Consider the following 17,467-nt stretch of genomic DNA (forward strand, 5'->3'; position numbering starts at 1 on the left):
AATCTACGTTGAGCTCTATGACACTGATTTGACCAAAGTGTACACATATTATTATTATTATTATTATACACTCTCCAGTACAGCAGGTGGCGGTATTCAGCTTTACGCTGCTTTCTATAACTCGCAACACAAGAAGAACAAGAAGAGGAGGCGGCGGAGGATGGCCGGGTATGTGTTTGTTCTGTCTTCTCTGTGTCCAGTGTTTATACTGCTTCAGGTAAAATCACCCTAGTAAAATGTACCTCCGCAGGTGCTTTGATAACCCTGCAGCTGTTTGACTCTTCTCTGCTCTGTTTAGAGTGTTTGTGACTGTTGTTTTTCACTGAACTCATGATTTGCCGCTCCTTCAGAAACGAAAGTGAAAGTGTTTAGTTGTTGTGTCGCCATTTTAAACAGACAGAATTCACCATTTACAACGCAGAACAGCTTTAAATCTTTAATGTCTTGACAAAACCTGTAAGCTTTATGTGAATGTGTGTATGATGTTATTATTATCAAACGAATGACGCTGTGATTCTTCATTAGTTTACTCGTGATGAGCTTCTGGATTTGAGTGTCTCAGCTGCTGATCTATTCCGGTGTTACGGTTTAACTGGTGACCGTGTTAACTGGTGTCCCTTTCCAGATGTAAGCTATTCACGTTTGCAGATTGGCAGATTCGTCACTTTTTCACAGCAACAAAACATGTCCATACCAAATAAAGATTCTTATTAGTTGGTGTCAGTGTCATTGTGTGCATTATTGATTTTAATATCTGTGTAGCAGAACAGTATATAACCAAAGTAAATAAAAAAAATTAGAATTTACATGTCTTTAACAGGATTCGAACCCGTGTTTCACACACGTATCAATCAACTTATCTAACTGAGCTTCTCAGAACTCCAAACGAAGCAGTCTGTTTTAATATCTTTGTCAGTTAAAACATGCCTTGCTGTGGTTGTGGACCCGTGTTAACATGTTTCCATCAATGTTAACATGTTTACATGCTGTTTAGTTACATGTACTCGCGTTAACGTGTTTCTACAAACTCTCCCGCTGATAGAATAGCTCTCTGTGACTAAACGATGCTTCATCAGTTGCTCAAACCATGTTTTTTCTTAGTTCTAGACTCATGTCTACCTGTGCCTTTGGAGTCGTGTTAACTCGTGACCCATGCTCATACATGTAACGTAAATAAAGATTTTATCCAAAAAATGAATACAATGACGATATTATTATGCAACATATTATGTCTAATATATATAATATATATTTCATATATAATATTATGCAACAGAATATTAATTGAAAATCGCAACATTTCAATGTATGATCTTGGTTACATCTGTATCAAGGTACTTATGAACATGATTTGGCTACATACGATAAAATTATTAAAAGCTGTTAAACTTATCAGTGCTTGATAGCTCAATTAGTTAGCACGTATGTTCCTTTCATGCGTCTCTTTTGTTAGTAGGTTCGAATCCACATACAAGTTTTGTTTATGTATAGCCTGATTTTTTTAATTCTCTTTAAAATAAAATGGGGGGACTGCGATTTATAACGTATGCGTATTTAGCGGAACATCATAGTCATTTAGAGCTATTCTGAGAAAATATCAGCTCGTTTAACTTTGTAGACACAGACTAACACGAGTCAATGGGACTATTATATTCTGATTGCATAATATTATAATATTCTGTTGCATAATATTATATATGAAATATATATTATATATATTAGACATAATACGTTGCATAATAATATCGTCATTGTATTCATTTTTTGGATAAAATCTTTATTTACGTTACATGTATGAGCATGGGTCACGAGTTAACACGACTCCAAAGGCACAGGTAGACATGAGTCTAGAACTAAGAAAAAACATGGTTTGAGCAACTGATGAAGCATCGTTTAGTCACAGAGAGCTATTCTATCAGCGGGAGAGTTTGTAGAAACACGTTAACGCGAGTACATGTAACTAAACAGCATGTAAACATGTTAACATTGATGGAAACATGTTAACACGGGTCCACAACCACAGCAAGGCATGTTTTAACTGACAAAGATATTAAAACAGACTGCTTCGTTTGGAGTTCTGAGTAGCTCAGTTAGATAAGATGATTGATACGTGTGTGAAACCTTTTCACTACACGGGTTCGAATCCTGTTAAAGACATGTAAATTCTAATTTTTTTTTATTTACTTTGGTTATATACTGTTCTGCTACACAGATATTAAAATCAATAATGCACACAATGACACTGACACCAACTAATAAGAATCTTTATTTGGTATGGACATGTTTTGTTGCTGTGAAAAAGTGACGAATCTGCCAATCTGCAAACGGGAATAGCTTACATCTGGAAAGGGACACCAGTTAACACGGTCACCAGTTAAACCGTAACACCTGCATTCAGTTGAATTATGAAGGCTGATCAATGACTGGAGATCTGTGATTGTTCATCAGTTTCTTCTAGAGTTTCTGCTGGAGATCAAACTCTTCAGATCCATCATGGGTAACACACACGCTGCTGGAGATCAGGATTTGTCTACAGAATGCAGGTATTAGACCTACACTTGACATTTCATATGGTTATTTTCTACAGGATATTATATTTACTCTCTGTTAGTTGTGTTTTTAATCTGTCTGAATATTAACACATACAGGCAGCAAGATTGTGTACAATCATCATGAAAAGTATCATGAAGTGCTGTTTAAACAGTGTTTTAATGATGAAATGTTGAGTAAATCTGCTGTGTTGACTCCAGTGTGTGCAGCGCTGAACTTTAATCTTCTCTGTTTTAGTTCAGTTCATCAGAAGAGAGCAGAAGCAGAGCCCAGCTGTGTTTCTATGAAGAGTGACGCGTCTATGGGTGTACCAATAACATTTAAGAGTGAAAACACAGGACCTGCTGTCAGGTAGATCATCTCTTTAATATCTGCAACTGATGAGTATTTTCATAATAAATGAATCAGGTAATTAGTGTTGTGGATCTGTTGGGTTTCAGATGTTAGATGTTGTATCTGAGCTCTGCAGGATAGTGCTTGAAGATCTCCGCTTTACACTTCAGGCCACAATTGATGGTGTTAACAAACCAATCAGCGCTTTATTAATAGTTAGTGAGGTAGAAGGTGGGTTTAGGTTTTGGGTCCACAATAAGATCATACTGTATGACTACTAATGAGCAGTTCATATGTTCACATTACACAGATAATAAGACGGTAGTTAATAGTATGAATTGTGAGCTAAACTTAAGTGTTCCCGATCTCCTGCCATAAAGGGCTTTTCCTGCACACTTTCCCCTGCTGTTTTTGTGCTGTACTGATCAGCCATTCCTCTGATCTGAGTCTGTTTTCACTGAAGCGCAGTCATCATCATGTTGTGTTGGCCTCATAGATGCTGCTGATCAACACATTTGGTTTCTAGAATTGATATTTCTCGAGTTCTCCTGCTCATTCAGTCATGATAGATGATGGTAAATGAACTTGTCTTGCTGTCCTCAAAGTCTGGACTGGAGCTCTGCAGACAAACCCCCAATGACTGACCTTCTGAAGACTGAGTGATGAGGAGGAGGATAAGGGGCTGCTGGAGGCGGGAATAACAGTCAGCTGACACAGTGCAGTTTATACTGCTGCTTATATAGTCATGTGATGATGATTGACACGCCTGCATGATTAAGCTTCTCCCACACCTACACTGTGGACTTCATTCAGTTATTCGATGATTAGTTTCAGCTCTAATCTGCTCTAATAGTGCTGCATTTCTGTTGGGCTTTCTCTACTAGAAATGAGCCTTGATCTGTGTTTGCTGATATTTTCCACATTCAAACAGTTTCTGTTCAAATATAAAGGAAATTAACTTAAGTATTTTTGTAAATGAAGAATGAATAATATTAGGTTTGTGCAGTGTGTGCAGCGCTCAAATTTAATCTTCTCTGTTTTAGTTCAGTTCATCAAAAGAGAGCAGAAGCAGAGCTCAGCTGTGTGTCTATGAAGAGTGACGCGTCTATGAATCCACCAATAGAATTTAAGAGTGGAAACACAGGACCTGCTGTCAGGTAGATCATCTCTACACACACATGATCACACTGCAGCATTTATATGATCCTGTGTTTCTAGAAGATCAGACATTAACAAGTGTTACAATTACAGGAGACTTTAAAACTAAATGTCCACACACTCACATCTGATCATTAGTGAAGTACTAATAAAGCATTAATACTCAAACTGTTAGAGTTAGAGGAGTGAGTTTACCGGCTTTTACAATAGTCAGCAAAGTGTGGACAATCAAGAGAAAGATTTTAGACGAGATGAATGAACAAGTTATGTGAGACAAACACACCACACAGTCTTTATTGTAACGGAGGCCAGCAAGTGAAGTGCTGTGCAGGTAAACCTCACTCCTCTGACCTCTAAAGCTGCTCTAGTGACAGACGCCAGAGGCCATGGTCTTTAGCCTCCTTGGTAGAGCAACCGACTCCCATGCAGAAGGTAGCCGGTTGGATCCCTGCTCGGAGTGGGTTGGGTGGTGTAGGACCAGCAGTGTTACACTTGTGCTCTCTCACATTTTCATCCTAAAAGATTTTAAATGTCTTCAGTGAGCATCCAGCATCATTATGAATAAAGGATATCAAATGATTGAAGTGTTACATTTAATAAATGACAAGTACTATTAAATGTTTACAGCATTTTGAGCAGTACAAGAGATCAGTGTGTGGTGTTTAAATTAAATCTGATTAAATCTGTGTATTGTGTCTCAGCTGGTTCAGAGAAAACACACATGGCTTCACTAGAGGATCTTTACACTGGCACTCATTGACTCTTTGTGTTGTTGTTGTTCCTGCAGTGTGGATAGAGATGGTCAGACTGGAGACCTGCAGCAGGATTCACTCCAACCAGAACATGATGAACTTCAGAGAGTCAAAGAGCAGCACAAAACCATCATGAAGAACAAGTATGAGAGATTATTTGAGGGAATCAACCATGGAGAGACTCAAACCCTCCTGAACAGGATCTACACACAGCTCTACATCATAGAAGGAGAGAGTGAAGGAGTGAATGAAGAACACGAGGTTTTACAGATGGAGAAAAGAGCCAGAACAAAACCCTCACAACACACTCCAGTCTTCTGCAATGACATCTTTAAAGCCTCAGCTGGAGCAGGACATGAGGAACAGATCAAGAAGGAGAAAGCCCAGATCAAGACTGTTCTCACTAAAGGCATCGCTGGAATCGGGAAAACCGTCTCTGTGCAGAAGTTCATTCTGGACTGGGCCGAGGGAAAAGACAATCAGGATGTAGATTTCATGTTTGTGCTTCCATTTCGAGAGCTGAACTTGATCAGAGATCATCAGTACAGTCTTCACAGACTTCTGCTGGACTTTCATCCTGAACTTGAAGATCTGGAGCCCAAGATTTATGAGCAGTGTAGAGTTGTGTTCATCTTTGATGGTCTGGATGAAAGCAGAATCACACTCAACTTTTCAGATAGACAGAAAGTTTGTGCTGTGACTGAATCTTCATCAGTGGCTGTGTTGATGTGGAGCCTCCTGAAAGGAGATCTGCTTCCCTCTGCTCTCATCTGGATCACCTCCAGACCAGCAGCAGCCCATCAGATCCCCTCCACATACATCAAGCGTCTGACAGAAATTCAGGGATTCACTGAGCCTCAGAAGGAGGAATATTTCAGGAAGAGAATTAGCGACGAGCATCAAGCCAGCAGAATCATCTCCCACATCAGAAGAGCAAGAAGCCTCCAGATCATGTGCCACATACCTGTCTTCTGCTGGATCTCCTCCACTGTGCTTCAGAAGCTCCTGGAAGAAGATGTGAGTGCAGAAATCCCTCAAACTCTGACTGAGATGTACATCCACTTCCTGCTGATTCAGATCAACATGAGGAAGCCGAAGTATGAAGAGAGAGATCCAGAGAAACTCCTGCCGTCCAACAGAGGAGTGATTCTCAAACTTGCTGAAGTGGCTTTCAGACAGCTGATGAAGGGCAATGTGATGTTCTATGAGGAGGACCTGATTGAGAGCGGCATAGACGTCACTGACGCCTCAGTGTATTCTGGGATCTGCACTGAGATCTTCAAGGAGGAATCTGTGATTCATCAGAGGAAAGTCTACAGCTTCATCCATCTCAGCTTTCAGGAGTTTCTGGCTGCTTTCTTTGTGTTTTACTGCCATTTAACAGAGAACAGAGAACCGCTGAGGGTGATTTATGATGAAAAATATGCATATGATCAATATCTACAGTCCAGCTCTGAGAAGTCTCTGTATGATCTGCTCAGTTCAGCAGTAGTTAAAGCTGTCTGGAGTAGTAATGGTCATCTGGATCTGTTCTTGCGGTTTCTGCTGGGCGTCTCACTGGATTCCAATCAGAGACTCTTCCAGGATCTGCTGACACACACGGAGGAGAGCTCAGAGAACATCAGGAGAATCACACAGTACATTAAAGACGAGATCAAGAGAGGTAAACATCTCTCAGCTGAAAGATCCATCAATCTGTTCCTCTGTCTGCTGGAGGTGAAAGATCAGACTCTGGCCAGAGAGATTCAGGAGTTTGTGAAATCAGACAAACACTCAGAGGAGGAACTCACTCCTGCTCACTGCTCAACAATCTCCTACATGATTGAGATGTCAGAGGAGCCGCTGGATGAGTTAGACTCTAATAAATTCAACACATCAGATGTGGGAAGACGGAGACTGATAGCAGCTGTGAGAAACTGCAGAAGAGCTCTGTGAGTATTCATTGATTGATCACAGAAGACACACATCAGTCTGCACTGAAGACTCAGATCAGTTTAGTGAATCACTGCCCTGCTTTAACAGAAAATCTTTAGCTGGCCATATCGTCCCCCTGTGAGATCGCTGATACACCATATTACTGCATGGGGACGCGGCGGCAGTGTTCTGTTTCCTTATTTGCTCATTTATTTCAGCATTTCTAAACGTATTTAACAAACTTTTCTTGACTTTTTACTCACACAAACAACATTTGTACTTATTTAATAATCTACTTCATTTGCTTTACAGTTTATCCTGGAAAATAACTCAAATCCCTGTAAATCCCTGTGCTCCACCAGCTGAATAGGACATTTGTTGATGTGTATTTGCTCAAATCTAACACAGTGTTGCTCTTGGATAATTGTGTTTGTTTTTTGATCAGAGAAATAGTGTAATTTTAGACACAGTATTGCCGTCTCGCTGCAGACATGCCTGTAATATTACATTTACTGTAGGCCTAAACACTAATCTTTACACTGAGCTCAGTAAAATGCTCTCTGACTAGTTATTAATAATCTGTTCAATAATTCATTACAGTCACGTGAATGGGGAAATACAGGTTTAGTTGAGTTAAATGTAGTTTAAATAAATCAATCAATAAAAAGAGCAGATTTAAATGAAATAATATTCTTGTTCTGAAAATGCCCATGTGTCTGGAGTGTGTCAGCAATTCTTGCAGTTCACTACAGTTTTGAGTCTGACTCCAAATCCAGTCCTCCATGGGTTAATACATTTGATTTCCAGTGATCATGGCTGTGTGATTTTGTTGTCAGCACATTCAACTGTGTAAAGAACAAAGTATTTAATAAGAATATTTCATTCATTCAGATCTAGGATGTGTTATTTTAGTGTTCCCTTTATTGTTTGAGCAGTATTTATATATATATATATATATATATATATATATATATATATAGTTTATTATCAGTGTTGCTTTTATCACTGTAGACTGGACTCATGAACACTCAACACTACTCATTTCTCACTGCTGATTTTCTTGCTCTTTGTCCTCCACACAGGCTACAGCGCTGTGAACTCACTGTTCAGTGCTGTGAGAGTTTGTCTTCAGCTCTACAATCCTCAAACTGTGTGCTGAGAGAGCTGGACCTGAGTAACAATGACCTGCAGGATTCAGCAGTTAAGCTTCTCTCTGATGGACTGAAGAGTCAACACTGTAAACTGGAGACACTAAGGTCTGAGTTCAAACACCTGATTGATTGATTGATTGATTGATTGATTGATTGATTGATTGATTGATTGATTTTTTTTGTTTCGTTACATCAGACAGATCACATTAACAGTGTGTTTTTAGTCATGTGTGCTCTTTCTCAGACTGATGACATGTAAACTCACTGCCGATTCTTGTGAGAGTTTGTCTTCAGCTCTACAATCCTCAAACTGTGTCCTGAGAGAGCTGGACCTGAGTAACAATGACCTGCCGGATTCAGGAGTGAAGCTTCTCTCTGATGGACTGAAGAGTCAACACTGTAAACTGGAGACACTGAGGTAAATGATTCTCCACTCTACAATAACTACAGTAAGACAGTATCATATTAGAGCTCTTCATGCTTGAACATGTTAACCCTGGGTGATACTAAACCCCAGATAACAGGAATTCTGGTTTATCAGTAATTATGTTTCACACTGCTCATATTATACCTGTAGTAAATATTGTGTTTGTCCTCTACACAGGCTACAGTGGTGTAAACTTACTGTTCAGTGCTGTGAGAGTTTGTCTTCAGTTCTACAATCCTCAAACTGTGTGCTGAGAGAGCTGGACCTGAGTAACAATGACCTGCAGGATTCAGGAGTGAAGAAGCTCTCTGATGGACTGAAGAGTCAACACTGTAAACTGGAGACACTGAGGTCTGAGTTTAAACACCTTATTGATTGATTGATTGATTGATTGATTGATTGATTGATTGATTGATTGAGTTTTTTTTGTTTTGTTACATCAGACAGATCACATTAACAGTGTGGTTTTAGTAATGTGTTCTTCTTTCTCAGATTGGTCATGTGTAATCTCACTGTTCAGTGCTGTGAGAGTTTGTCTTCAGCTCTACAATCCTCAAACTGTGTGCTGAGAGAGCTGGACCTGAGTAACAATGACCTCCAGGATTCAGGAGTGAAGCTTCTCTCTGATGGACTGAAGACTGTGGACTGTAAACTGGAGACACTGAGGTAAATGATTCTCCACTCTACAATAACTACAGTCAGACAGCTTCATATTAGAGCTGTTCATGCTTGAACATGTTAACCCTGGGTGTTACTAAACCCCAGATAACAGGAATTCTGGTTTATCAGTGATTATGTTTCACACTGCCCATACTATACCTGTAGTTAACCCTCAGGGGTTTGAGGTGATTTTGGGACCCCTGAGATGTTTTGACATGCCCTGACATCTGTGCTGATTTCAGCTACTTATTACACAGAACTGGCCAACATGTGTTTTATTAGTATTCAGCACAAACTGAGCTACAATAATATGTGAGAGACATTGATGTACATGCTTGTGTTTTAGAAATAAATATTATGTGTGGTTAATAGGTTTTGGAGAAACAAATGTAGCTGAAATAAGACCCAAAAACCCAGGCCCGGATTAGGAACTCAGGGGCCCCTGGGCACATTGTCTTGTAAGGCACCCTAACTGGCCGCACCCCTATAGTTGAATTTAAAAAATAAGAATAATATAATAATTTTTAAATAAAATGAATCTATAATTTGTTGCCCACATATTTAAATAAATGATATATAGTACATATGTATTTATAGTCTACAAAGATTTAACTTATTTTTCAAAGCATTGAATAAAAATACTAATAAAACTATAAATATATATATTCTGGGCCTTTCTCTCTCTCTCTCCCTCTCTCTCTCCTTTTCTGTCTTTCTCTCACACGATGAATCCAGTCCGCGCTGCGCTGCCATTAGCCTCCTCCGCCTGGTTTATGCTAGCTACTCATCATTTAAAGTTACCATAACGTCTTCTTCTGTACCCTCATTCTCCTGATCAAGGGGCTGTTTAAAGATGGTGTGTATGGAAAATGCCTCAATAAAGATGCCTCCTCTTTCTCTCGCGTTTGCTAAATCCACTTGTCCACTCATTTTTGATCTATGACCAATACTAACGTTACACTACAGTCCGCTCAGTTTAGTGCGGGTTATTACAAAACTGACGTTTCCGCGCTTGACCAATTACAGTATTCTGTTTAGTTAAAGAAAAAAAGCAGTTTAAATATAATAATAATATTAATATGTGATCGCGATTGTTTTGCTCAGAAGAAATACAGTTATCTGAGCAATATAGTTTTTGCAGAGAGGGAGGCACCTATAAGGCTAAACATTATTAAATACCCACAAGACACTTGTGACTTTATATCACATTTGCATTATTTTTAAAAAATGTTTCCTTCCTGTTAAAAATAAATATATTTCCAATCTGATATGTAATGGGGAGAAAAAAAAGTAGCACGAGTTCAGCTGATGGTGGATTCGAATTGAGTTTATAATTAATCGCGTCAAAAAATGGAACTGTGCGCCTTACAAGGTGCGCCACTGCGGCTGTACTGTTCAGCAACTCTTTACTCATCTTGTCTCTATCAATCAGGCATCCAACTACATGCGCTATTTGCAATTAGCCAAAAAAGACACTCCGAAATTGTCTTTTTTTCTCTCCTCTTGCAGGGGCCCCTAGTGCGCATGGGCCCCTGGGCCTGTGCCTATAAGGCCCATTGGTTAATCCAGCCCTGCAAAAACCACACTGAATGTGCCTGAACAAGACTTTAGAGTAAGCAGTCTTGTAGACTAGAATATTTACTGCACAATTATGTGAAATTATTCTGTTCTCTCATTCAGAGAAAACATTACAATGATCTACGTTTTTTTAAGTTTGTTTTGGGTGATCTCAGCTGTATGTGTGAGTGACAATGCTCATGAATAATTCACACCTGAGAGACAACAGACACTCCCCCACTCACCCATCAAGGGCAGTGTACAGCAATGTCCATCTGCAGAAGCTCGCCCAAACTAAATGCTTGTTGTATTACTGCTGTGTGACCATGTAAACACTCTGGGTGAACAATATCCAGTGCTCAGCATATATAAGTACACCCCTCACTAATCTCTCTTTTACATTCATAGTTTAATAGGAAGCTCTACAGTATTATATTTGTGCATATACAATAGATTAGCCAAATCTGGAGCTCATCTAACAAAATAACTCATGATAACAGTCTAAAAACAAGTACAACCACATCTATGTGCTATAGAAAAATATTAAATACAAAATTAAAAAGAGGAAAAATTAAGAGAAGCAAAACAATGGAAAAATCTGAAAATTCGTAGTTTTTTTGCAGTATTTAGCCTGAATTTAATTGCATTCTTTCAATTTCTGAATATGTTTGGTGACTAAAATATGATGTTCATGAATAAATCAGTTTAATAAATGTGTTCTGTTTAAATGCAGCAGAATACACTGCCTATATTGACTGAGAAATGGAGGAAAGTCTTGGTTTTCAGAATGGGCTGTCCTCCTTTATGCTGAGCGCTGTATGTGACTTATACAGCCGCACATATAATATATATTTGAAATGGTGTAAAACGTGTTCGCCAAACTCTCTTGTGCATTAATCCAGCATTTAATAATCATTTCTGAATGAGTCTGAGACACTGAAGTAGAGGAATGACAAACAATTTAAACACAAGAATAAATCAGATTTAAACATGAAAAACAATTACTGTAAATCTAAATCATATTTGAAGACCTTTAATATAGATTTCACTAATAGTTGCAGTCTTAGTTCACTGTTTGAAAACTTTACCAGGTTCAACTACAATAAAATAACTAAAAATATATATAATAACACGTGTAACATGTCATGCTCTGTAACCTTCTACAGATGATGTCGAGTCCTTGTTGAGTGTGTGAGTGTGTGTATTTGCTGATGCGAGGGCTCGATCAATAAGGAGAGCTGATCAGGATGTGTGTGTTCATCACTGCTGTTGACATGAGCAGAAACAGCAGTCAGCATCTTCACAACACAAAGATATGTGTGATTGTCCAACTGTGTGATGTGGACTATTGCTGTGTTTGTAGATTGTCTGGCTGTATGGTGACAGAGGAAGGCTGTGGTTTTCTGTCTTCAGCTCTGACTTCAAACCCCTCACACCTGAGAGAGCTGGATCTGAGCTACAATCATCCAGGAGATTCAGGAGTCAAGCTGCTCTCTGAACAACTGGAGGATCCAAACTACACACTGGACAAACTCAAGTATGTGGAGCATCACTGGCCTTGTGCTTTTACACTGAATGGCTTTAAAAAGACACTAGAAAGCTCTTTTGTGATCAGCTTCAGTTTTCTGTGAGGGTTATGGGGTGAGGACAGACAGAAGATACAGCTTGTAGAGTATTCCAGTCATGTCTATGAAGAGCAAATCATTGAGTGTGAAATGAATCTCCTCTGTAAATGTTGGAGTGTATTGGCTCAGTTACAGTGACATTAAGCGGGACACACTGTACAGTTTCAGCATTTGAGCTGAGCAGAGAAACTTCTTCCTCCATTTCTGCTGAAGAATCCTACAATATCAGGTCAGGAATAGGGTTGGGGATTGAAGATGGATTCATATTCTGGAATCAGACACTTAGATTAATGTTCAGACTCTTGTTCTAAAATCAACATCTGGATTCCTCTTCTCTGTGCACACATGTGTATTTTTCACTCGCTAATCTGTCAGGAACTTGGGCGCTGGCGAGCAGCTTTAATAATCTGAACATAGTTTAGAGATGGACTGCAACATGTGCTCAAAGGCTGCATGTGATGAAGGACGATGGCAAAGCTAAGTGTGATCACTGTAATAAATGAATGTTGCAGCAGGGTGTCTCCATCAACATGAGCAGTATCTGCGCTCGCTTCACCAACAGCAGAGGAAAAGAACGCACTGTGTTACATTCATTGTGCATCCCGGCTCAACCAACAAGTGTGTGTGTTTTAGCTCAAGAGTTTGGAGCGTGTAGCTGAGCAGCTCAGTGCTAGCTTTAGCTTATTAGCTGAGGGGGAAACTAAACAGCTCATTCTCTCCATCTGTGTGTGTTTACAGTCTGGATCATGGAGGACACACAAGGATTACAGCAGGACCACGCAAATGTAGGACTACACACACACTCACACACACACACACACACACACACACACACACACACACACACACTCACACACACACACAAACTCTCACACACAGACACATGCGCAAACAGCAGTGAACACACGCATGCCCACATACAATCTAACACACAAACACACTCTCACACACATACTCTCTCTCTCTCACACACACACACACACACACACACACACACACACACACACACACACACACGTACGCACATACTCTCTCACACACACATGCACACATTCACTCACATACGCACACACACACTCTCTCTCACACAGACACACGCACTCACATACACATTCTCTCTCACACAAAAACACACACAGACACACTCGCACACACATATTCTTTCTCACACACTCTTTCACACACACACAGACACACACGCAAACAAATATGAACACACACACACAAACAGTCTATCTCACACACACACACACATACTCTTTTTCTCTCTCACACACACACACTCTCACACACAGACACATGCGCAAACAGCAGTGAACACATACAATCGCATGCGCACATACAATCTAACAAACACACACACACACACACACACACACTCTCTCTCTCTTTCTCTCTCTCACACACATGCGCGCGCACACAGGCACACGCACACAGCTGTGGTTATAAATGTGTGTGTTCTTGTGTTCAGATGTTTGTTTCCTCACTCTGGATCCAAACACAGCAAACACTCGTCTCATTCTGTCTGAGGAGAACAGAGAGGTGAAGCATGTGAGAGAGAATCAGCCGTATCCTGATCATCCAGACAGATTTGATGGTGTTTATCAGGTGTTGTGCAGAGAGAGTGTGTGTGGACGCTGTTACTGGGAGATTGACTGGAGTGGAGATGATGGTGTGTGTATATCAGTGTCATATAAGAGCATCAGGAGGAAGAGAGGAGGTGTTGAGTGTTGGTTTGGATCTAATGCTCATTCCTGGAGTTTGAGCTGCTCTTCCTCCAATTTCTCATTCAGACACAATAACACACGCACTGATCTCCCAGTGAAGGCGCTCAACAGGAGAATAGGAGTGTTTGTGGATCACAGTGCAGGAACTCTGATCTTCTACAACATCTATAGAGACACAATGAGCCTCATCCACTCAGTCCAGACCACATTCACTGAGCCGCTCTGCCCTGGGTTTAGGATTTATCCTGGATCATCAGTGAAACTGAGCTGAAGACTGACGAGAGATTTACCTAGAATCCTCTACAGGAGCAGTCAGCAGCAGTGTGTGTGATTGTGTGTGTGTGTGTGTGTGTGTGTGTGTATGTGTGAGAGAGAGAGAGAAAGAGAGAGTGTGTGTGTCAGTATGTGAGTAAAAAAAGAGATCTGTTTGTGCGTGTATGTGTGCATGTGTTCACTGCTCTGTGTGTCTCTATATTACACGTGCGTGTGCTAGTGTGTGTGTGTATGCGTGAGTGTGTGCGTGTGTCTGTGTTTGTGCGTGCATGTGTGTGTGTGTGAGAGAGTCTGTATTCGTGTGTGTACATGCATGCTTGTGTGTTTGTTTGAGAGAGTGTCATTTGTGTTCACAGCTACAGCAGCATGTAATATTCTCCACTGCAAGTGTCCTCCTCTTCTCATCAATGCTGCTTTATAGATCATTCTCCATTCTGCTTTCATGACTTCTTCTACTGCCAGTGTGTTTCTCCATACCGTGTCAGTTCTGTCTTTTAAAATGTGCTCGTTATTTATTTCCACAATATCTCTGTCAAATATTTCACCTTCGGCTGAACTAACATCAGCACTTTCATTAAAACACAGCGATGGACTATTATCCCCAACATCTCCAACAACAGCTTCAATTCTGATATCAGGGAAAACTCCTCGTCATCTGGGATAAAAAGATCCCGACTAGAACTCTCCAGCAGTGTTTTTCATTCAACATCACACTCAGTTTATCTCAGAGTTCCTGTGCAAACCTTACTGATCCTATTCCCATACATTTAGCAAGATTCACTCAGTCCAGTGTCTGCTTCGTCAACAATGTCTCTCAATCGTGGCATTGTTTTGGATACTGATATGTCCATCAATCCTGGAGTGTCATCTCCTGACAAAAACCACCGGCTCTTCAAGACTCTTGGGCCCAAACAATAGTCTCTGGATGACCTGCAGTCTATACGCTGCTCCTCTACTCACAAGATCAACCAAGCCTTGACCTCCTTCATCTCTTGGTGAGAAGAGAACACTTTGAGGGATCCAGTGTAGGTTTTCCCAGAACAAATTGACCATCTCTCTTTGAAGATTCGGTAGTAAACCAATAGGGGGGTCTCCACACGCCAGCTTGTGCCATATAGAGGATCCAGCAAGCTGTTAACTATAAGTGTGCGGCCTCTATACGATAACTGGGGAAGTAACCATTTCCATTGTTGTAGAAGTCCTTGGATTTTCTCAAGCATGCCATTCCAGTTCTTCTGAACACAGTCATCTTCACCCGAGGTATTTCAAGCCTCCTTTCTTCCATGTCAAACCTCCAGGTAACTTGGGAGGGACACCGCTCCAGCTGCCCACAAGCAGGGCTTCACTCTTTCCCCAGTTGACTTTAGCAGAGGATATCTTCTGAAAATCACTTACAATAAAATCCAGTTTCTGAATATCTTCCGCATTCGATATGAAACAACAACATCATCAGCATAAGCAGAAAGATGCAGAGAAACGTCACAATGAGGAACACACACACCCTTTATCTCAGAGCTTAGTTTATTCAGCAAAGGTTGGATAGGCAGTGTGTACAACATCCCCGGCACAGCACATCCCTGTCTAACTCCTCTCTGTACTGTAAAAGCAGCACTCAGACCACCGTCGACTTTTAATACACTTTGAATGTCTCTGTACAAAACATTGATCATATTTACAGAAGCTGGGCTCAAACCAAACATTTCTAAAAGCTTTATTAAATATTCATGTTGTATACGGTCAAACGCTTTCTCTTGCTCTAAAGAGATCAGTCCACTATTAATACCCAATTACTTCTAAAACTTCTCTAACCAAATAAATATTGTCAAAACTGATCTATTCGCTATACAATAATGTTGATCTTGGTGTATTACTTGACCTATTACCTTACTCAATTGTGTAGCTGATGCCTTTGACAGTATTTTATAATGGGTGCAGTAAAGTGATGCTGGTCTCCAATTGCTTCTTCTTTGCAAGTCTCCTTTATTGGTAACACAGTAATTACAGCTCTTCTGCAGCTTAATGGGAGTAAACCTTTATTCAAACTGTCATCAAGAACCAAAAGAACATCATCACCTATCACAGACCACAAAGATTTACAGAAATCTACTGGGATTCATCAATACCTGGAGTCTTTCCACTTCCCAAACTCATTACCGCTGTGTATAATTCATTCTGTGACAATGAGAGCTCAAGCATGGCATTAGAGTCTTCATCAGTGTTTGGGAGATCTTTAACTTCTATATGATCTGTATAATTGTGAATAAAAGTGAACAGCATGTTTACGTATGTCACTGGATTATAAAGTTCCTCTCATGCATTATTTTTTAGTGAATGAATAATTCCACTTTGGCCATTTTTCTGTTCTAGACTAAAAAAGCTTAGAAGGAGCCTCCATTTGTGTAATGTTTATTAAACCTGAATGAATGAATGCTCCTTGTGCTTTCACTCCTCAAAGATCAGCCAGCAAATCTGTGTTTGATTTCCGGGTTTCAGATTGATCACTGCTTGTAGCTGCTGTTGTGTTAAACAGGTCTGTTAGTTCATCCTCTAGTTTCTTCATGGATTCAGGAACTCCTTTAGTGACATTAAAAGTGTTTTCTTGGCATAATTGTTTAATGTGAATCTTGCCACAATCCCACCATTGCTGCAGTGAAGAATAAAGATGTTTTTCTTCTGTAAAATTCCCAAAAATAAAGAAAAGATTTCAATAAATGTCTCATCTTTTAAAAGGGACGTATGAAAATGCCAATAGGCACTCCTAATCTCCACAGAATGAACAATTATAGTACAAATAACAGAAGAGTGATCTGAAAACCCAACAGGAATTATTTTACAATCTTTGACACAATCTGCTTGAAAATGAAACATGTAAAATCTATCAAGCCTTGCCATTGAAATAAAATGATTCTTACTATGTGTCCAAGTGTGCTGTCTATTTTCATGCTGATCATTCCTCCACACATCGCATAAATCAAACACTCTTACTCATTGTGGAAGCACTTTTAGTGAAGCAGGATGTGATTCTGAGTGATTTGGATCTCTCTTCTCATTCTCTGTGCTGTTCAAATGAAAAACTCTTCTGATTTGATATCTTTAAGGACAGCACTAAAAGCTTCGGAGAAATCTATTCTTTCATCTGCTTTTGTAGGAGAGTAAATATTTATAAAGTCATTAAAATATTCTCAAGTTTTGCTTTAGTTTGTGTTAAATGTCCTTTGACTATTTCTTTCTCTCCACATAGAATTGGTGAAAACTGCTGTGAAAGCAATAGAGCTACTCCTCCACTATTAGAGGACATGTGACTCATGAACACTTGAGCATCTCATTCTGTTCTCAAGTC

General features: G+C 39.9%; 1 protein-coding gene across 4 annotated transcripts; it reads left to right on the top strand.

Annotated features, from left to right (window-relative positions):
- The first annotated feature begins 139 nt into the window (after window positions 1-139).
- Window positions 140-17,045, top strand: LOC110439425 (NACHT, LRR and PYD domains-containing protein 3). 4 transcript variants are annotated; one of them, XR_012402177.1, is made up of 12 exons: window positions 140-168; window positions 2,449-2,543; window positions 2,788-2,901; window positions 3,927-4,040; window positions 4,829-6,724; window positions 7,790-7,963; window positions 8,083-8,276; window positions 8,463-8,636; window positions 8,778-8,951; window positions 11,866-12,039; window positions 12,866-12,912; window positions 13,599-17,045. XR_012402177.1 is itself a non-coding variant. In XM_068220790.1 (12 exons), exons 1-12 carry the CDS (start codon window positions 161-163, stop codon window positions 14,123-14,125), a joined length of 3,720 nt encoding a protein of 1,239 aa, XP_068076891.1. In that variant the 5' UTR covers window positions 140-160; the 3' UTR covers window positions 14,126-17,045. The 4 variants fall into 4 exon arrangements, 3 of the variants coding, with proteins under 3 accessions (XP_068076891.1, XP_068076890.1, XP_073803453.1); XM_068220790.1 differs by having other exon boundaries at window positions 140-217; window positions 8,103-8,276; XM_068220789.2 differs by having other exon boundaries at window positions 8,103-8,276.
- Window positions 17,046-17,467: the final 422 nt, after the last annotated feature.

This window comes from Danio rerio, chromosome 4 (genome assembly GCF_049306965.1).
Source record: "Danio rerio strain Tuebingen ecotype United States chromosome 4, GRCz12tu, whole genome shotgun sequence".
In the NCBI taxonomy this organism is placed as follows: domain Eukaryota; kingdom Metazoa; phylum Chordata; class Actinopteri; order Cypriniformes; family Danionidae; genus Danio; species Danio rerio.